The 20,917-nt window shown below is 54.4% G+C and overlaps 2 protein-coding genes across 3 annotated transcripts in view; one reads left to right on the plus strand and one right to left on the minus strand.

The window, feature by feature from the left end:
* The first annotated feature begins 10 nt into the window (after positions 1-10).
* Positions 11-5,838, plus strand: UROD (uroporphyrinogen decarboxylase). Its single transcript, XM_058808537.1, is given in 10 exon segments — positions 11-246; positions 1,160-1,272; positions 1,350-1,429; positions 1,628-1,690; positions 1,789-1,986; positions 2,202-2,363; positions 2,638-2,775; positions 2,918-3,018; positions 3,275-3,341; positions 3,509-5,838. Coding segments are annotated over 10 exon segments (1,323 nt in total). The 3' UTR covers positions 3,674-5,838.
* A 386-nt stretch (positions 5,839-6,224) lies between these two features.
* Positions 6,225-20,917, minus strand: part of ZSWIM5 (zinc finger SWIM-type containing 5) — a 95,806-nt gene continuing 81,113 nt past the window's right edge. For both annotated transcript variants that reach the window (XM_058808653.1, XM_058808652.1), the window contains 9 exons: positions 18,978-19,154; positions 16,453-16,599; positions 13,423-13,560; positions 12,701-12,961; positions 12,168-12,303; positions 10,270-10,427; positions 7,988-8,151; positions 7,602-7,683; positions 6,225-7,179 (listed from right to left, as the gene is read on the minus strand). In XM_058808653.1, coding sequence (XP_058664636.1) covers positions 6,317-7,179; positions 7,602-7,683; positions 7,988-8,151; positions 10,270-10,427; positions 12,168-12,303; positions 12,701-12,961; positions 13,423-13,560; positions 16,453-16,599; positions 18,978-19,154 — 2,126 coding nt within the window. In that variant the 3' untranslated portion in view covers positions 6,225-6,316. The remainder of the gene's footprint in view (positions 7,180-7,601; positions 7,684-7,987; positions 8,152-10,269; positions 10,428-12,167; positions 12,304-12,700; positions 12,962-13,422; positions 13,561-16,452; positions 16,600-18,977; positions 19,155-20,917) is intronic.

Genomic DNA, 20,917 nt, shown 5'->3' on the forward strand with positions numbered 1-20,917 from the left:
GTAGAGCAAGATGGCGGCGCCCGTGCCACGTACAGAAGAGCAAGCAGCGGGGCAAGATGGCAGCGTACGGAGGGGCGGGGAAAAATGGCGGAGTGAGGAGAGGCGGGACTATGTCGAGATGGCGGCGTGAACGGGGCGGGACGGAGACGGGGGCGGGACGGGGATGGGGGCGGATCGCGCCGCGTCGGGAGGCAACGGAGAGGGCGGGGAGCGGCTTAGGAGCATGGCGGGCGGCGATCGGCTCCTGTGAGTAACCGGGACCGGGCAGGCCTGCGTCCCTTCCTAATGTGGTAACGGGGCCGTGTTCCGGCACTTGCTGGGGGATACCGGTGTGCCTCTAGGAAGGGCGATCTGGCACTGTGGGAGCACTGGGGATTGTGCTTTCGCGCTGAGATCCGGTACTGGGGACACTGGTGTGGCTCTCGGACACCGCCGAGGCGCTGGAGTGGCTCTGGGATTATGGTGCTGGCACAAGAGTCCGCTACAGGGTCACTGGAGGGGCTTCGGGCAGGGAGGGAGGGAGGTGATCCTGCGCTGGGAGGGAGCAGCAGGGCCGCTGGTGTGCTAGTTAAGTCCCTGGTCCCAAATGGAGGTTTTGGGGACTTTGTTCCCATAGCTCCTGCGGTTGCCGGGGTCCCCCTCCCCGGCGCAGGCCGGACTCGAGCAGCCGTACAGCCCACGGGGAGCTTGGGGACGGGAGTTTGGGGATGGGGAGGTTTGGGACCGGGAGGCTGGGGACGGAGAGTTTGGGGACGGGATTTTGGGGACGGTAAGGCTGGGGACGGGAGTTTGGGGACGGGGAGGTTTGGGACTGGGAGGCTGGGGGCGCGTGGCCTGGCACAGACCGGGGGGAAATGCAGGACTGCCCGCCCCGCTCGTCCCAAATCTCCAGGCGGGAGCAACTGGTGGCCCCGATAACTTAATCTCGCGGGCCTTGGGCAGACCTCGCCTCTCTCCCGGGTGGCCCACGGTCCTCAGCAGGAAGAAGTCCTGGGCTGTGGTGGGGACAAGTTATCGCACTTGTCACAGCTGGGCGCAAGCCTCCTCTGCGGTCAGGGAGTGGGGACGAGCCGCTTACTCTGGCACGCAGTCGTGGGGGACTGGCAGGGCTCCCGGACCCCTCGTGGGTGACACCCTGTTCCTGCTCTTTGCTCCGCAGCCCCAAAGGCTTCCCCAAGCTGAAGAACGACACGTTCCTGCGCGCGGCGCGCGGGGAGCAGACGGAGCACACCCCGGTGTGGTGCATGCGGCAGGCGGGGCGCTACCTGCCAGGTTAGCGGTGGAGGCGTGCGGGGGTAGCGAGGGAGCCGCAGCAAGCACTTGGTAACATTTGTGGTGGTCCTTTGTAGAGTTTCGGGAGACACGGGCGTCGCAGGATTTCTTTGCCACTTGCCGGAGCCCAAAATTGTGCTGTGAGCTGACACTGCAGGTGAGCATCACTCAGCGGTCTGTGTGTCCCCTCTGTCTGCCCAGATGGGGATGGGGAGAAACCTTGGTTCTGGTCATCCTGGATGGCCTCAGTAAATTGTGCAGCCCTTGGGGACTCCGCTGCCTCCTGGGCTTGACCATGTCCTCCATGGGAAGGGAGCTGCAACCCCTCACTAACGTTTCCTCTTCCTCTGTGCAGCCACTAAGACGATTCCCCCTGGATGCTGCCATCATCTTCTCTGACATCTTGGTGGTGCCCCAGGTAAGAGCCATGGCCAATGCCACAGGGAACAGCAGCTGGTAACAGGGCAGAATTCAGGGCTGCTCCATTCCTGCTTCTCCATTTTCCCCTGTCCCCAGGCACTGGGTATGGAGATTGTCATGGTCCCTGGCAAAGGACCCACATTCACAGAGCCCCTGAAGGAGGTGGAGGATCTGCTGAAACTGCAACAGAAGGTGGATGTCACTGCAGAGTTAGGTTACGTCTTCCAGGCCATCACACTGACACGGCACAGCCTGGAGGGCAAGGTGCCGCTCATCGGCTTCTCGGGGGCACCGGTAAGGAGCGTGGCTCCTCTCCTCTCTTGGGGTCAGATCAGCTATGGCACCCCCAGCTGTGGGTGCTACATGGGTGTGTAACAGGGGGCATTAAGTGCAGGAACAGCTGTGCCCCAGGCTCTGGGGTGCTCACAGGTCCTACCTTCAGCACTGTGACTGGGACTTTGTGTCTTCTTTCATCTCCATCACTCTTCTCACTTCACTCCTCCCCACAGTGGACACTCATGTCCTACATGATTGAAGGTGGTGGCTCCACTACAATGGCCAAGGCCAAGAGCTGGCTGTACCGTCACCCCGAGGCAAGCCACCGTCTGCTACGCCTGCTGGCTGATGTCATCATCGACTACCTGGTGGGGCAGGTGGCTGCTGGAGCGCAGGTGAGTCCTGGGGCAGTGTGGACAGGGCCAAGAAGGAAGGCAGGGGATAGGGAGAAGAGAGGATCCAGCAACTGGAAGGAGGAGCAGGGACTGAGTTGCTGCTCTCCCAATCCCATGGGAAAATGGTTGAGTCACCATTCCTGGAAGTATTTGATAGACAAGTAGATGTGGCACCTGGGGACACACTTTACTGCTGGATTTGGCAGTGCTTGCTTGTTAGACTCAATAATCCTAAAGGTCTTTTCCAGCCTAAAGGAATGTGTGTCCCTGGCAGGCGCTCCAGCTGTTTGAGTCCCATGCTGGGCACCTGGGCCCGGAGCTGTTTCAGGACTTTGCCCTGCCTTACATCCGGGACATTGCCCAGGCTGTCAAGAGCAAGCTGAAGGAGGAGGCACTGCCCCTGGTGCCCATGGTGAGTCAGGGCTGCCTGGATTGACCCTGACATCTGGGCACTGCTGGAGAGGGGTGCATCCCCTGGTGCTGGCTTCCCTCAGTCCAGTCTGTGGAGAGGGGTCTGAGCCACAGCAGTGGGTGCCCATCTCCTCCCTCCGCAGATCATCTTTGCCAAGGATGCACACTATGCCCTGCGCGACCTGGCCCACGCCGGTTACGAGGTCGTTGGTCTCGACTGGACCATCCGGCCCCAGGAAGCTCGGTAAGAGTCTGACTGAGGGCTCAGGTGTCTGGGCAGGATCCCAGACCAGGTACTCTGACCTCCTCCTCTGCCCTGAGACATCCCAGGCCTGGACATTGCTGCTCCAAAGGTGTGGATAGTTGGGCCACCATGCTGCAGCTTCTAAAGGCTGTGCTGAGGGGTCCTGGGTGTCCTGCAGTGGGGGCTGCAGGCACACCTGGCTGCCCTCGGTCTCTCTACCACATGCAGCAACTCACCTGTTTCCTCCCTGCTGCAGTGCACAGATAGGAAAAGATGTCACCCTGCAAGGGAACCTGGATCCATGTGCTCTCTATGCACCCAAGGTGAGCCATGGCTAGTCCCAGCAACTAGGGCTAGTTCTAGCCTGTGTTAAAGGCCTTCTACCTCAGCTTTGCCACCTGCAGCACTGGCTCATGTCCTAGCGTCCCCTCAGGCTAGCTGAGATTGGTGTCAGATTGGTCTGACACATGGTTTCCTACCATACCTACAGGAGAAGATTGGCGAGCTGGTGAAGAAGATGTTGGAGAGTTTTGGGACCCAACGCTATATTGCCAACCTGGGCCACGGCCTCTACCCTGACATGAACCCTGAACATGTGGGTGCCTTTGTGGAAGCTGTGCATGCTCATTCCCGTCATATCAACAAGCACAGCTGAGCCTGGGGCCTTGGGGACAGGACTCTGGTTTGGGCACAGTCAGCCATGTTGTCACAGGGCTCACTCTAGGCTGGGCTGCAGCATTAAACCAGGACCTTCTCTACAGCAGCCGTGTGGCTCTGGCTGGGGGATGGGGAACTGGACGGCCCTGAAGGAGATGGGAAGTCATGGCAGGCTGCTAGAGGAGCACGTGTGGTGAGGGGGAGCCCCTGAGCCCCATCCTGCAGGTCCAAATGGGGGAACAGGGATGGCAGCAAATTGCGGAGGATGCCTCTCCCTGCCAAGCTTCAGTGTCCATGCTTGCAACAGAGGATGTGAGCCCAGGGCACAACAGCCATCTCCTGAGGATGGATTGCTCAGCCCTGCTAGGGAAGGTGGGTGCCTGAGCCTTGCAGGGTCACAGCCTGGGAGCTTGGGGCTCACAGCCCACCACTGGCAGAGACTCAGCATCAGCTGTCCCACAGTCCTGCTCAGGTTGAAATGGGCAATGTGTCCTCAACCCAGGCTAGTCTCGAGGGGCTGGGAGAGCCAGCAGGACTCACCTGGGAGAGACAAAAATGGCAGGAGAACCTTTGACACAGCACCACCAGCCCCCTACCACACTGGCTGAGATGGCAACAGAGGCACCATTGCCCTCCTCCTCCAGCTCCCAAAGCCTCTTTAGGACCACCCCCCTGGTCCTAGAGTGTTCCCCCATGCACACCTCCCCATCTTCTCTGATCCTCAGGGCCAAGCTTGCCTGGGGCTTAGCAAACCCTGCAAAAAGCAGCCCAGGAACCCCAAGTTACAACTCCTTGCCACCCCATTCCACACTGCAGCACACTCACTGTGGTCCAAGCTGGCGGCAGGACGGATCAAGACACGGAGAAACGCTGGTCTAGCTGGCATGGATAGGGCAGTGTCTCCAGCAGGGGCAAGGACCTACTAACATTGTACATGGCAGGGAGTTGCACCCAGAAGCAACCAGGGTGCCCTGTCCCTGCTCTGTCCCCCTCTGCGGGAGCTGGCTACCACAGGGGGCTGCAACACTGCACAAGTGTGGTGACCCCCCCAACTTCAGAGAAAGGCAGGAAAGACACAGGCGGTAACGTTCATCCCTTTTATTATTAAACATCAGATGAAGAGGTCGCACACACACATACACGCACGCACGCAAGGAAAAAAAAAAAAGGGAAGGAAAAAAAGAGAGAAACAGACTGGTTGAAGACCACTATTTCGGTGGCGACACAGACCGAGTACAATTGGGTTCCTGGCCAGAGCGCGGACACAAGTCACTTGCCAAAAAATTAAACCAGACAGCAGATAACTAACGCGCATTGCCCAACTACAAGTCACCATCCAGACCGGCCCTGGCCCCCCCCAGCCCTCCCAACCTGCTGCCAAAGAAATGAACCAAAACTGAAGAGCCACTGGCCCAGGGCTGGAGTGTGTCCCCAGCGCCGGGTGAGCTGGGAAGGGCCGAGCCTTGGCTGCACCACGGAGCTGGAATGAGCTGGGAACGTGCAGGAAGGTGACGTGGCTGCCCCTCCCTCCCCCGGAGCCGCAGCCCCTGTGCCCGCCCAGGCACTCACACCCTGCACCTGCCCTGCGATGGGCCAAGTCCTCCATCGCCAGCATCTGTGTGTGTCCGAGTGAGCATCGCCCCAAGTTCCTTCCTTTGCTGGGCTGCTGCTCCTCCATCCATCTGTCCGTCCGTCTGTCCCAGGGCTGTGAGTCAAGAAGATGTTCGCCTCCCCCCCACACCCTTCTTGCTGCTGACGATGCCATGGGAACCTGAGAAATGTTCGCGTGCCTCCTCCTCTTTTTGTCTGTGGTTTTGTGTGGGTTTTTTAAATAATAGTTTTAATAATAATAACAACAACAATAATAATAGCAATAATAAAAATAATCGCCCCAGCCCACAACAATTTCAAGTATCCCCCAAATAAAAGACAGAATTATAAATAATTATAACTTTACAATTTAATAATTGACACATATACTATAGTATTTACAGTATCATAAATGCTTTTTTTTTGTGTTACTTTTAGTAAGCAATCCCTGAGAACAGTTACTTTTACTTGTTTTTATTGAAGTATCTTCACAAATAGAGGAGTTTGCATGTCTCGGGCGGGCGGGAGAAGCGCTCTGCAAAGCCATTGCTTTTGGTGACGCATGAGGTTCTAGTGTCGCAGGTTTCTTTGCTTGCTTTTTTTTCCTTTTTTTTTTTTTTTTGTTTTGTTTTGTTTCATTAAATTCCCCACATAATTGTAAAGATTTTTCACTTTGCAACCTTCGTATCCCTCTAGCGACCACATCCTTCAGGAAAGAGGTATTAGATTTCCAGGTTAGCTTTTGGTATTGGCAAGGGAGGGCAGGGGGCTGAGTAAACCATCCTTTTTCCCCGTGGTTGCCTTTTGGTTTGTGCCCAAGGAATCTCTGGATCCTCTCAGTGTGTAAAATGGTTAAATCCAAGAAAGAGTAACACTAAAAGGAAAAAAAAAAAAAAAAAAAGAAAACAAACAAAAAAAAAAGAAACAGAAGACCAGAACAGAGCAGCCTCTGCCGATGGGGGGAAGCTGATCTCCACTTTCCTTCCTTCTTCTCTCCCTAGTCCCCGTGCTGCGGCCAGACCCTGCCAGTGAGCATGGCAGGAGCCGGGGCTCACCCAAACCGTTCTCGCACCAGCAGCATCAGTTTTTTCTTGCCTTTGTAGATTTGTTTAAGATTGTCAATGAATTGGGCGAACTGTATGTGCCCGTCCTGTGCCAGGAGGAAGGTCTCCCTGGCCTTGCTGAGGAACTCGATGAACTCCCCATAGTGCCGCGGGCTGATGTGGGTGAGCCGGGAGTGGGTGGTGTTGATGTAGGCGCTTATCGTGGCGTCCAGCAGCTGCCGCAGGGGGGCTTTGTCAGTGGACATCAGCTTCCCCGAGTTCCTGCGCCCAGGGATGCCGGCCAGCCCGGGCGCTGTCATGGTGCAGCGCCGAAGGATGTCCGAGAGCACCGTGGCACAGTGCACGCTCTTCACCACCAGCGGGATGATGGCCGCCAGCTCGTTTTTGCCCAGAGAGTGGCTCAAGGCGCAGGCCCAGAGCACATCATTGATGGCTGGGTGCGTGTCCTGGTTGTAGGCCAGGTTGAGATGTGTCATGGCCAAGGAGGCCAGTTTGAAGGCTCGCAGTGGGTAGCCCCGGTGCTCCATGTAGCGGGCGATGGTGAACAGCTGGGTGTAGGTCATGCCGGTGGAGGCGGCGTCAATGACGATCTGGTAGGCGGTCTCAAAGGCGATGTGGTCCTTCTCGCAGAGGGTCAGGGCAGACAGGGCGCAGTTCTGGGGGTCCTTCATGGCGCACTGCAGGGCCAGGGTGCGGGCACAGCTGGCCAGCTCTTCCCGCTGTGGGTAGTCCAGGCTCAGGCGCAGGATGGTGTTGTGGGACATCACTGTGGCCGCCACAATGCTGGTGGCTTCCGTGGGAGTGAACAGTGAGTACCAGCTCTGCAGGATGCTCACCAGGGCCCTCACTCCTGCAAGAAAAGACCAGGGTCAGAGCATATCCTTGGAACCTGACTGAGTTCATGGGGCACCATCTGAGACCCAGAGACAGGGCAAAAACAGCCCACAGCAGTGCTGAGCTGCTGCCTCTGCCCCAAGAGGGACAGGGCAGAGGGGGACAGGCAGAAGCCCACCCATACTGCCATGCTGCAGGGCACAGAGACCACCACTGGCCTAGGCCAGGTACAGGGCACCCATCCAAGTCTCAAAACCGGCCACTGCTGCAGTCCCAGCCCTGTCAACTGGTGCTCTGAGGTAAATTCAGTTACCCAAGAAGAAATGAAAGACTCAGGGGAACTCAGATGCTCAGGGCTAGGCATGACCCAAGGATCTCCATGCCCAGCCCTGCTCCCACTGCACGCAGGCCAGATCCCCCAGCGCACATGGAACTCACCCACTTCAGTAGCGCACGTCACCAGCCACCTCACCATCTCCCGCCGCCGCCAGTTGAGCGTGGACAGCGTCATGCGCATCACCTGCGAGGCAAACCTGGGGTGACTGGCTGCCCTGCAGGACTCTAGTGAGGCCACCCAACAGAGCAGTGCTCCCCAAAAATCCCTCTGGTTCAACTGGCTACTAACTACCTGGCACTGCCTCACCTCCACCCAAACCACAGTGAGCACAGGGGTTTCCCAGGGCTAGGTCCCCTGCTCAGGACCATGCAGGGATCAATTTACTCCATCCACAGGGGACACCCTGCTTGGTGGAAGACCATAACCAGCACAGCTGCCACAGCAAGAGGGGCTGAAGGGCCACAGCATCCCCAGCATCATCCTGTACCTGGAGCCCCAGTTCCAGCGCCACATTGAGCAGGGTCGTGTCAGAGTTGCTGTCCGCTGGTGTAGCAATCTTGAATGCATCCTGAGCCAGCTTGAAGATCAAGGAGGAGGAGTGGATGTTTTTCTGGATGGCCTCCAGCACCGTGCGTAGGCGCAGCATGTCCCCTGAGAGTAAGCAAGAACGGTCAGATGGCTCAGGCACCCCCCAACTTGCCCTGGAGGCCCATCTCTTCCCTGCACCACAGCCAGCCCCTCTGACACACACACAGAGGGACACACAATGATGCTGGATCAGGCCCTGCAGCCCAACAGTCTAAAATGGAGCACCCTCCCCAGGAAGTGATACAGCAAGTGTCCTCACTCAAGTTCATCCTCTCACAGAGAGGACAAACAAACCTGAGTGATCCCAGACTCGTCCTGTCTTTAGCAGACATCTCCAGGCACCTGGATGTTCCACCCTGGCTTCAAGTTTGACAGCTGTACAGCAGCTTCTTCCCAGAAAAGGAGGGGTTTGGGGAGATGCCTAGCATTGAATGGCTGCAAAAACATCAGTCTTCATCCAGGAACATTAGGAAGAAGAGGAAAAGCTGTTTGCTGCACACACACTGTCTTGCCCAGCAAGTTCCCTCTGCAAGGCTGGGCTGGGGTTACCCAGACTTGCTGCACCTTGGTCCTTGATGTCCCAGGTCAGGCACATAGCACTCACAACTGAGACAGGCTGAGCTATCCCCAAAGAAGGGAGTTCATGACACAATACCCAACGGTGCTGCAGTACTTCTGCTACAGGAGGTTGTGGGTGCTAGGATATATGATGGCACCAAGAGATGGGGCAGGATCTTGGAAAAGGGACACACCAAGGCATATTAATATCATGATCTGCACCTATCCTCCTATCAGTGCCTGTGGGATGCAGAGTGGGGAGTGGGACCTTTGGGATATGTGCACACCAGAGGTGCTAACATGCCACATTAGGTTCCAGCTTCATTTCTACTCCTACTCATAGACTTAGCAGATGAACCTCATGCAAAGACAACCAAATCATGCACAGCAGTGTGAAAAACCCAGTGCTGCACCTGGACACACGGAGACATCTCGGGTGACTCATAGCTAAAGATATCACCTGCCACCCACCACAGCCGCTTGCACTGCCACCAAAATCCAAGCCTCCCTAAAATGGCTCGTAGGGGCGTGGGCAAGAGAGGCTGCAGGATCACACTGGGACATGCTGCAGCAGGGGAACACCTGAGGAAGGGGACGGTTGGAAAAACAAATGCAATCCAACAGCCCTACATCCCCAACATAAAAACCTCATCCCATTAGGCACTGGAAGGGAGAAAAATACCTGAAGGATAAGCCAAGTACCAGCTCTTCATCTGAGCACTGCAAATCGGGCAGAACACCATCAGCCCTGGTAAAGCAGCCTAGAGGAGGAGGCTGGAAGGAGAGAAGAGGCTGCCAAGGCAGCAAGGTTGGAGCTTTCTGACAGCTCATTTCCCTTCCCTCTCACTAGGAAAAAAAAACATTCCCTGTCAGGCTGGCAGCACCAGGACATCAAGGGCAGTGGTAACTGCTTGGCTGACTGACCCTCATGGAACACAAGACTCTTGCCACCCTGATGGGGTTGATTTCTGGTCAGGAGGATGTATAATGAAAAGCCTGTGCTCTCCTCTGTAACAGTGCCTGGGCAGAAACTGAAGAGGCCCAAGAGACCAGTGAGGTGTTTCATGAGCCCCTTGCAGCTGGGACCAAAGTGTCCTACTCAGCACTGCTGATTACATGTCCAGCAAAAGCCACTTTTGGTTTGGTGCACAGGAAGCCTTTCTCTCTCCCACAGCCTGTGCAGGATCATCACCACAGGGTGGAAGAGACAAACCAGAGGTGAAAGGATAAACAGCTTCAAACTAAACCATGACATGACCTCATGGCATGCCTGGCAGGGACTGCTGGTCTGGCAGCTGGCTGTGCTGCCGAGCAGGCATGGTCCTGCATCACATGGGGCACTACCCAGGACCTGCAGCACCATGGCTTCAAGGCCTGCCTGCACCTCATTGGAAATTCCCATCCTGCCCTGCTGGACCACAAGCCCTTTGGGATAAGAATCCCAGAAAGCCCAGATTCTCAAGGCCAGCTCATCATGCCCTGCCCACAGCAGGTTGCTAGTGGGGCACCATTGGGGCCAGTGCCAGCAGAAACAACAGCTCCCTCCTCTCTCCAGAAAAAACTCTTCCATGCTCTTGTGCACCATCATCCCACCAACCCTGTCCCAAACTCCCTGCCACCAACCTTTGGCTGCCGTGAGCATGGTGGAGGCGAGCTCGCACTGCTGTGACTCCAGGTGCCCCAGGGTGAACCAGCGCGGGTACCTGCTGGGCACCACCGACACCAGGTGGTGAGGGTGGGTCACGTCACCGGATGGGGCCGTGGTCTCCAGGACAGGCAACCTGAAGGGCAAGCAGGAGGAGGCACCATGAGAGCCCAGCCCAGCCCCAGCCTCACCTCCTGTCCCTGAGGTGCTGCCAAGGCGAGGCAGGGGCTGCCTGGAGGCAGCTGCCTGCAGCAATGCCTTTGAACACATCCTGCTGCCGTGCACGTGTGCGGCTCCCCGGGCTGCGTGCTCAGCACATGGGCACAGGGATCAATCTGAGACTGACTTGAAAGGGGGGAGAAAGATCCACGGAGTGATTTACAAACTTGTAAGGAAAAGCACAGACCTCAGAGAAAAATAAAAAGGAAGAAAAAGAAGTAAAATCCCTCCTCCCCTCCTGCTCCTTTCATGTCAAAGCACCCGGCAGAACTCCTGACTGTATCATCTGGTTCTTCTTAAAATGCTTGGTTATGATCAGAAGCAGCAGCACATTTCTCCAGGGCCTCTGCAGCCAGGTTAGGTTGCCTATTTTTGTGGGCACATCCAAAAGCCTGGAAAACCTAGGGGAGAAGCAACCCTGAAGAAAGGGAGCAGGATTCTCAAGTCACCAGCCATGGTGACAAATCCTAAACCCCTGAGTTGGTGCTGGGGTTGCTAACTTGACAGCTAGTTATGCAGAAGGGAAACTGCAGCCTGGACATGAAGAGCATCCAAATGTCTCTGCTATCCTCACTTGCAGGCTTGAGATAACCACAGGGCAGCAGAAGCCCAACTTTTCCAGCCCTGGACACAGATACCCAAAGACAGGGAGTCCTAGCTGGGAGCAGGGGATGGGCATTAACAGATGGCATAGCTGGGGCCCTCAGTCCTGTTCAACAGCCAGAGGTCTCAGGTTTGCCAGGACATGGTACTTCCACACACCACAGAGGCCCCTGCCACTTATTAGGACTGGTTGTCCTCCTGAGCAGCTCTTTCCAGAATAGGGGGATTTCAAACTTCCCCCCAGTGCTGGAGAGAGATGACCCATTCCATTTCACTGAGGAAATGCTGAAAAAAGGCAATGCTCTGGGCCAAGACTTATAACAGTGGTAGAAGGAGAGAGCACTGGGATGTTCTGGAGTTGACAGTGCTCCAAGCATTGACTTGTTTAGGAAATTCCAGCTTTTTCAAGACCCACCCAGTCCCTGCCAAAACAATACACAGGGTGATGTTTGAAGTGTGTCATGGACTGGGGAAGGAGATAGGGCAGCTCTCAGCATCAGCTGTTTCCCCAGTTCCTGAGACAGAGATGGGTTTTAATGGAGAACAGAGTGCAACTGTGCTCTCCACCTGGCTCTGTGACACCCTGAAGCCCGGGGCAAACCATCCACCCATCTGTGCCAGGATAACAGCCCCTGTTGATGGGTGCAGAGAGGGCTGCAGGGTGCCCGAGGCCTGGCAGACAGAAGGCAGATGACAGTCCTGTGTGTGCCTGGGACCTGCTCTGGCAGAGGATGCCTGTGTCACAGGGGCAGGCAGGCCCAGCCTGCAGTGAGTGGCTGGGTGGAGGGCTGGGCCAGCAGACATTATTGGACCCATAAAAATCTGTACAAATGGAATTTATAAACCAGGAATCACCCAAATGGAGAGCAGGAACCTCTCTGCACTGCTGCTGTGCCCAGTAGTCCTACACACTGCAAAAGATCCCATGGACAGCAAGCTCCAAGCCTGTCTCCACTCCCATCCCTGCTCTAAAGTTGCAAAGCATCCCAGCTTCCCAACAAGCACAGGAGAGAGGCAAAAAGGGGAGCAGAGACAGAATTAAACATGCACCAACCTCATGGCCCGCAAAGCCAGCTTGTATGCCAGGTCAGCATCGTGGGGCAGCAGGGCAGAGAACAGGTATTTGGCAAAGGTGTGCATGGGGACGCTCTCCCGGTGGATGACTTCTCCCAAGCCGCTGAAGGGACCACCTAGGCAGAAGCAGAGCCCATCAGTCATAATTAGCCCAGCAGGATCTGTGGCTGGGGTCTGCACCACCCCAAAGCTCTGAGGATCTGCTGTTCAGCTCCCTGGCGTGTTACTCAAGTTGGATCCAGGGAAGCTCTTTCCTTTTCTAAAAGAAAATAAGAAACTAAAGCCATGTGCTCAGTACCCTTCTCCATATTGCCTCTGACTTGGTTTTTTTCTAGGGATGCCAACAAACCCTTGCTTTTCCAGGTGATGGGGCAGAGCAGCCATCCTACAGGCTCTGCACCACATCCAGAGAGGAAGAAGCAGGATGTGCATAAATTTTGAAAAGGGCACCTCAGAGACATTACCAACACTTGGCTAAGACACAAAAGTCAGCTAGATGAGCCAAGGCCCCACCTTCCAGCAGCAAGATGCACTGCTTCCTCAGGGTCTGCACCAGCACTGGGTCCAGCTCCAGGTCCTGCAGGCGGGCAATGATCTGCTCCTCATTGCGGCACACCTTGTCCTGGGCATAGAGACCTTCGGGCATCACTCTCTGCTGACCCATCCCCATCAGGGCCACCTCTAAGGCCAGGGACAGGTAGGACTCGTCACCGTCCTGGCTGCCGGTCACAACGGGCACGTGTTGATACACTGGTGGTTTGGAGTCCCCAGCGTCTGAAAGGAGGGAGAGGAGATGCAGTGGGGTTAGAAGAGTGATCCCAGAGAGCAGAAGCATTGCAGAGAAAAATCTCTCACTTCAGAAGCAAGACCCACACTTCCCTTCCTGTCTGCTTTCAGTTACTCAGAAACAACAGATGAAAGCTCCCTGAAGGAGATGTGGGCTTCATCCTCCCTTCCTGCTCTCACAAGGAGATGCAGGAGACCCAAGACATGTGCAACAGGGTGCACAGCTGACACCAGAGCCTTCCCTTGGACCTGCTCTGCTCTGGCTGCAAACCCTGGGGCTGAGAAAACTCTATTTCTCTCTACTCACTACCTTCCTTCTCTACAGCTCTGCCCTGGTGCTCCTGCCAAGGTGGAGAGGGAGCACTCAGAGTCCAGATGTCCAGAGCCCCAGATCTGCACCCATCTCAGCCACAGACACCAGGAAGGGATCCAGAAGGAACACTTGGTACCTGAAATTTCAAGGCAATTTTCCTCTTCTAATCTACAAGCTTCAGTCAGGGTGAGAAAGAGGCAGCCGATGGGGTTCAGAGGGTGGCCTACCCAGCCCTCCAGGTTGGTGATGGTTGTTGCTCCTCTCTGCAGCAGTTCTGGATAAAATAGAACAGAATAATGGTAAAAGTAAGCAATTTAAAGGCAAGTTCTGCACCCAGAGAGGCTTCTGAGACCAGAGGACTTTTCTTATCCCACAACTTGCATCACAGAAACCTCTAGGGCCAACTCTGGCGTGGTAGTTCATGAGGGCAAGGAGAAGCCACTGCACAGACAACTGAGGGAGCAGGCACAGACACAAAAGAGGTGTCCCTAAGGCCACATAAGATGCAGCAACTCATTCTCAGTTCCAAGGGGACATGAGGGTCTGCAGAGTCCCAAACAAAAGGGCTATAATGCCAGACCTGCAGCTCATGGACTGATTTGCAATGGCAGCCTGAATGTTCTGGAAACACAAGCAGAAATCTCTCCTGAGATGACCAAGACTTCCAGTGATTCTTAAAATTTCATCTTTTGGTGATCTCAAGCTGGCTGAGCTGGCAAGAACCAGGAGTCGCTGACCTTCAGCAGCACTGCAGTAACTGACCCCGGCTCCCTGCCAACTGCAACTGCAAAAGGAGGAACACTGGGCTTGTCTCCTGGTACACTGACTCAGGAAATGCAAGGTGGAAGTAGCACACACAGCCAGTTACTGCTGCTCTGCAGTCAGGCAGCTCCTCTTTAATGCAGGCAGCTCTTGCCTGGGCAACCCTTACAGGCAACCAGACACAGCAACAGTGGGTATAAGAACATCCCCACTGCAGCAGCCTGAAGACAGCACGTGGGCAGCTCTGTCCTTAGTATATGGATATCAACTCAGCTTGGCTCAAGCAACTCAGTTTGTCTTCCTAGGAAATAAGCAGTCCCCTGCAGTGCTGCCCATCTCTGCCACTCTGAATGGGGCAGCACAATTCTGTTACACAATCACTAGGCTGGAAGAGACCTTCAAGATCACTGTGTCTAACCCATGCCCTAACACCTCAACTAAACCATGGCACTAAGTGTCACACCCAGTCTTCTCCTAAACACATCCAGGGATGGTGACTCCATCACCTCCCTGGGCAGGCCATTCCAGAACTTTATCACCCTTTCATAAAAAACTATATGAAAGTTTAACAGTACCCTAATACCCAACCTGTATTTCCCTTGATGCAGCTTGAGACTGTGACCTCTGGTTCTGTCAGTGCTGCCTGGAGAAAGAGACCAACCCCACCTGAGCACAGCCACCTTTCAGGGAGTTGTAGAGAGTGATAAGGTCAGCCCTGAGTCTCCTTTTCTTCAGGCTAAACACCCCCAGATCCCTCAATTGTTCCTCACAGGGTTTGTGTTCCCAGCCCCCCTCCAGCCTCGTGACTTCCTCTGGACACACTCAAGGGTCCCAACGTCCTTCCCAAACTGAGGGGCCAGGACTGGACACAGCACTCAAGGTGTGGCCTCACCAGTGCCAAGTACAGGGGAAGAATGACCTCCCTGCTCCTGCTGGCCACACTATCCCTGATCCAGACCAGGAGCCATTGGCCTTCCTGGCCACCAGGACACACTGCTGGCTCACATTCAGTCAGCTGCTCACCAGCACCCCCAGGTTCCTTTCTGCCTGGGCACAGTCCAGCCACACCATCCCCAGCCTGTAGTGTTGCAGGGGGTTATTGTGGCCAAAATGCAGCACTTGGCACTTGGACTTATTAAACTTTATCTTATTGGACTCTGCCCATCCATCAAACCATTCCAGGTCTCTCTGCAGAGCCCTCCTACCTTCCAATACATTGACACACACTCCCAACTTAGTGTCATCTGCAAATTTACTAATGAAAGACTCAATCCCCTCATCCATGTCATCAATAAAAATACTGAACAGAACTGGCCCCAGCACAGATCCCTGAGGGACACTACTGGTGCCTGGCTGCCAGCTGGATGCAGCACCCTCACCAGCACTCTCTGGGCCTGGCCATTCAGCCAGGTCCTAACCCAGCACAGAGTGCTCCTGTCCCAGCTGTGGGCTGCAGCTTTTCCAGGAGAGTGCTGTGGGAGACAGTGCCAAAGGCCTTGCTGAAGTACAGGTACAGAACATCCACCAGGAGGGTCACCTGGTCATGAAAGGAGACCAGGTTGGTCAAACACAACCTACCCCTCCTAAACCCCTGCTGGGTGGCTCTGATACCCTGGCCATCCTGTGAGTGCTGTGTGATGACGCTCAATATAAACCTTATCAGGTACTGAGGGCAGGCTAACTGGCCTGTAATTACCAGGATCCTCCTTCCTACCCTTTTTGTGAATGGGTGTCACACTGGCCAGCTTCCAGACATTTGGAACCTCACCAGTGAGACAGGACTGTTGGTAAATGATGGAGAGTGGCTTCACAAGCTCATCTGCCAGCTCCCTCATCACCCTGGGGTGGATCCTCTCTGGTCTCATAGATTTATGAACATCCAAGCAGGTCAGCAGTTCTCTGACTGCCTCTTCCTGGATACCAGGGGGCCCATTCTGCTCCCTGCCACCATCTACCAGCCCAGGAGGCCAGCTGTCCTGAGGACAAGCCATCTTCCCACTAAAGACTGAGGCAAAGAAGGTGTTAAGCATTTCCACCTTCTCCTCATCTGCAGTTACTGAGTTCCCTCCCGCATCCAGTACAGAACAAAGGTTGGTCTTACCCTTCCTTTTGGTGTCAGTGTATTTGTAAAAACATTTTTAATTATCCTTTACAAAAGTTGCCAAATTAAGTTCGAACTGAGCTTTGACATGTCAAGTTTTTTTCCAACGTACCCTAGCAACCCCCTTAAATACTCCGTGAGACACCTGACCCTCCTTCCAATGATGATACATCCTCGTTTTATTCCTAAGTTCCCTCAGAACATCGTTGCACATCCAGGCTGGATATTTGGAAAAAAGACATTTCCAACAGAGATACCCCAGCCAAACATCACAAGGCACTTGTCACATAGCTCTACTCATACCTTTCTTCTGATGCTTGTATATTTCCAGCTGCCTTTGCTGCTGCAGTCGCAGGGTGTTGATGATGGCAACAGTGAGTCGGAGAGCCTCTCTGGGGTAGCCGTGGGAGCGCAGCGCATCCACCCGAGCGCAGGCTGTGGGGACGTGCTCTGCAAGGCAAGGAACAGGGCACGGCTGAACCACAGGCATTGACAGGACAGCACTCATGGGCCACCTTCTACTCATGTTCCCCAGGAACAGGGGCACGGCTGAACCACAGGCATTGACAGGATGGCTCTCATGGGCCACCCTCTACTCATGTTCCCCAGGAACAGGGGCACGGCTGAACCACAGGCATTGACAGGACAGCACTCATGGGCCACCTTCTACTCATGTTCCCCACACCTGAGCTTAACTCCTGCTTCCTGTCTTGAATTCATCCCTTTCTCCCTGCTCCTGGAAAGGATGCCTACCAGGAATACTAACGGGACTCCTGCCACTTTCAACCCACAGCAGCCACGTCAGTACCTAAATCCCCACCTCCACAAAGCTTATCTAATGGCAGCATTTCCAACACACCATTGCTGCAGCACCACAGCTCCAACGCTGCCTGTTACAGCCCTGCCACTCATTTCTCCTAAAACCTGCATGGCTTATCTCGATTTCTCTCACTGCTCTCAGGGCACAGGGTGAGGCTGGGCATCCAGCACTGTGCTGGGGGCACTGGCAGACTTGAGGTGATGCTTTGAAGTGACTCCCTAACACCTCCATGGAGTGAGCTCTGCAGACATCCTGTCTCTTCTGCAGTTCTCCTACCTGGTGTTTTATTATTAGGAACAGTTGCACTAAACCCCCTCCCAAGACTCACAGTTGCTTAGGAATTCATCTGCTCCCACTGCTTATTGCTCACCTGAAATCACAAGCAACTGTGGAGAGGATTATGACTGAGTGAGAAATTAGCAGGAGCAGATGACATGACATGCTGCATAACAAGCAGCAAAAATCCCATTTTCTTTCAAAATGTCCTACCAAGGGGAGAAAAAAACCCAGGCAAACACAGATGATCTGAAGTTATCGTAGAGGGATAATTTCTATTCCTGGAAGACTTCAGAAAGCTCTGGAAATGCAGACAACCACCTCCACAAATGGGGTATCCATATCCCAAAGGTCACCCACAAGGAATACATGAGGAAGAGATTTCAGAACAAACACATCTGTAAAAGAGCTTCTTGTTGCTCCCTCTATTCATTTGCTAAATGGATGAAATATTCATCTTCTCACTGAATTCATCACTGGAAGTTGCTGACCAATCACCCTCCTCTCCCAGCACTGAGTCCCTGAAGAGGTGCCAAGAAAGCAAAAGCGCAAAATCCAAAAATCAAGGCAAATGCATCAGAAAAATAGCATGCACCAACCAGCTGGGGAAAAGGGCTCACCAGAACCCAGACTAGGCTCAGGAGAGGGGAGCTGTGGCCACCACATCCCTTCTAGATGGAGTCCATGGATGCACTAACCCAGCACTGCTGCCTGTGGCTGTGTGGGACGGGGATCTCCTGCCTGCAGCTGCCCAGAACTCTTCCCAGAGCAGAAATATCCTCTCCTGTTCCAGCTAAGGTGTACCAACAGCCTAGATTTGAGCCCTTCCTATCTCCTGGCATTAACAGCAACCTAGTGCCTGTTACTCCAGAAACTACATCTCTAGAAAACCTTAAATATTCTCTTTCCTTGTGGCAGACCCCAGCTTCTGGAGTGGACAACAGTGCAATGGTGGGCTCTGACCTGTTTTGTGTTCATATACTCAACTCTTGGACTGCAGGGAATAAGTAATTCCCCCTTCCTGAAGGTGGGTGGGGACTTGTGTCTCCCATTTTGGGGTCTGTCTTAGGGCTGACAGCCACACCAGGTTCCCCCCCAAGCCCTTCATGTCACTCATTCTCATCCCAGGCAAGTAACTGTTGAGGGTCCACAGATCTGCCTGGGGTGATGACTTTACAGGAGAGAAGAATTTGTGTGGCTTGAGGTACTTGGGCTAAAAGCCTACAACACAGGAGGCCTCTGGGCTTGCCTGGCCCAGTACACCTTAAGCTCCCATGAGGCTTAATTGTACTGACTGCTAGTTGCCTTTAAGAGAAGACTAACAAGAAGGGGAGAGGAGGAAACAGAAAATCTGCAGGATACAGCCGTGCTTTTGCAGTCAATTTTCAAGAGACTTTAAGTGTCCAGACCCTCTGTACTGGAAACAGTGAGAGGTTGCTCTGGGGACAGCTAAACACTGGCAGGATAAAAAGGGACATGATGAGCTTGGTCCAAACTGCCCGAGAGAAGGCCAGACTGTAAATATGTGGAGATTGCTCTAAGGATTGTGGCTGGGGCGTGGGTGGGCACTGAATTCTTCTGCTCCCCCCACTCCTCAGGCTAAGGGCCAGGGCAGCAATTTCAGTCTAAAATGCAGGAATTGCAAGGACCCAGGGCAGCCTCAGGTGACTCCTCTCCACTAGAAACCCAACCCACACAGGCCATGAGAGGGGCTGCTGCTTTGGATGCTCACCCAGCCACAGGGGCTGTCCCTGGGAGTTGAAGAGGAGGCTCTCCCCCTCCCGCTGGTAGGAGGGGGACACGTAGAAGTCGCTGCTGATGATGCGCTGCAGGTGGCTGTCCTGCCAGTGCAGGTCACAGCCCTCGATGGCTCGCGTGAACACCGTCCGTCTGGGCCTGGCCAGGGAGTCTGCAAAGGGAAAAACATCAGTGTCCTGCTGGGGCAGGGGCAGCCTGCTCCTCCTCCCAGACACGACCTCCCTGGGCACAGCTCTGCCTTTACAATGTCAGCAAAACCTGGTCTCACCCCAGTAGTTTCTGGGAGGGACATGGGCTCTGGCTTTGGATACCTCTGCTGACTAATGTCTCCTCAGACAGCATTGCTAAGTCATTTGCTAGAATAGCTGACTTGGTCAGAGAGGTGAGAAAAGAGCCAGGCACCACCCACCCATTTGCTCTGTGACCACAATCCACTGTCACACACCAGGCTGATGCCTTGAAACCTGGCAGTGTGCTCCCTCCCCTGTGACACTGAGCATGCAGGCAGCTGCCCCTGGGTCAGGACTGGGCTTCCTCAGCATTACTGCCCTGCAAGCACCATGAGCTCTCCTCCTCTGCTCCAACACAGTCTCAGCTGCACTGAACTGCAGCTTCTTAGATTAGCAGCACATGAAGCCACGAAGGGAACCACACGAGTGTCTCAGCTGCCTCCCAGTGACTGGGGGAGCCCACCACCCCCAGCAGCCTCTGTGGGCCATGTGAGAGGGCTGGAACGGAGGAGACAGCATCATCTGAAACCCCGCTGCTGCCCTGCACCGGATATCTGCTCCTCTTCAGAGCTGCTCTGTAACTTCACGGGCCTTTCTGAAACTACCAAATGCTAGATTAGCATTTCACCCCATCCAGACCAATCAAGACAAATGGTTTGATATGAGGAAAAAACCTGTCTGGAGCAATCCCACTATCACTCCAGCCACACTGGATCATGAAGGCCAAACACAGCTGGCAGGCTGCAAAACGGGAAGCCCCAAAGGGGGTGCAACGTTCCATGTTAGGTCCTGCAACCCACAAGAGGGGCTGAGCTAAAGGCATTCAAGGGTGTAAAACAAAAGGCACTGTTCAAAGCTGATCCAGGGAGGCTGGGTAAACATGCTCCGGAAACGATGGCAACAAGCAATTAGCCAGAATGCTGCAGGCACCCTGAGGTGGAGAGAAATTAAACAGGTGTTTGTATGTTGAGAACCAAGGCTGCTCACTTTACCAGGAAGGATTTCAAGAATCAGCTGTTCTTCAGTAATAAAAGAGGCTGTCAACAATCTGGAGCAGTATTTGCATATGCACAAACACGAACCCCAGGACACCTCCAGGATCTGGGCTGCTTTCAGTCCCCTTCTTGGAGAGGCAGGAGCACAGGGACAAGAGAAAGAGACATCCCTGGCATGTGCTTTGGGAACTCCCTGAAGGTCTAAAACAAATGACCTGTTCAGCCCTAGCAACCTTCCCCAAATGCCAGAGCAAATCCTTGGGAGAGCTGGGAACATTGGGGGGGTAGTCCTGGGACTGATGCAGGACATGGAGCAAGGCCAGGTTAAATTAAGCTGCTCCCTGAGGAAGAGCATAGGGAGGTCGGGCATGTGGTCCTGGCCATGGCTGGCATGGTTGGCAGGACAGCCACACTCCCCAACTGCTGCTGCAGGACCAACCCCACCCTGAATAATGAAGTTTCCCCTGTGGCATGGCTGCTGTCCCCCTCTCCTCCACCCACTTTGGCCACACATAATACACCGAAGAGCAATCCAGTGCAGCAGACAGAGGCATGTGAAGAGCAATAACTTTCAATTAAAGTCTACTTCAGGCAAAAGGAAGGAGAAAGTGTGTTTAAACTTAAAGGGATCAAATGCTTTGTCAGCGGTTGAGAAACTATTTTAGCACTAAGGAACAACCCCTTAACTA

The sequence above is a fragment of the Ammospiza caudacuta genome, chromosome 7 (assembly GCF_027887145.1).
Source record: "Ammospiza caudacuta isolate bAmmCau1 chromosome 7, bAmmCau1.pri, whole genome shotgun sequence".
Classification (NCBI taxonomy): Eukaryota; Metazoa; Chordata; class Aves; order Passeriformes; family Passerellidae; genus Ammospiza; species Ammospiza caudacuta.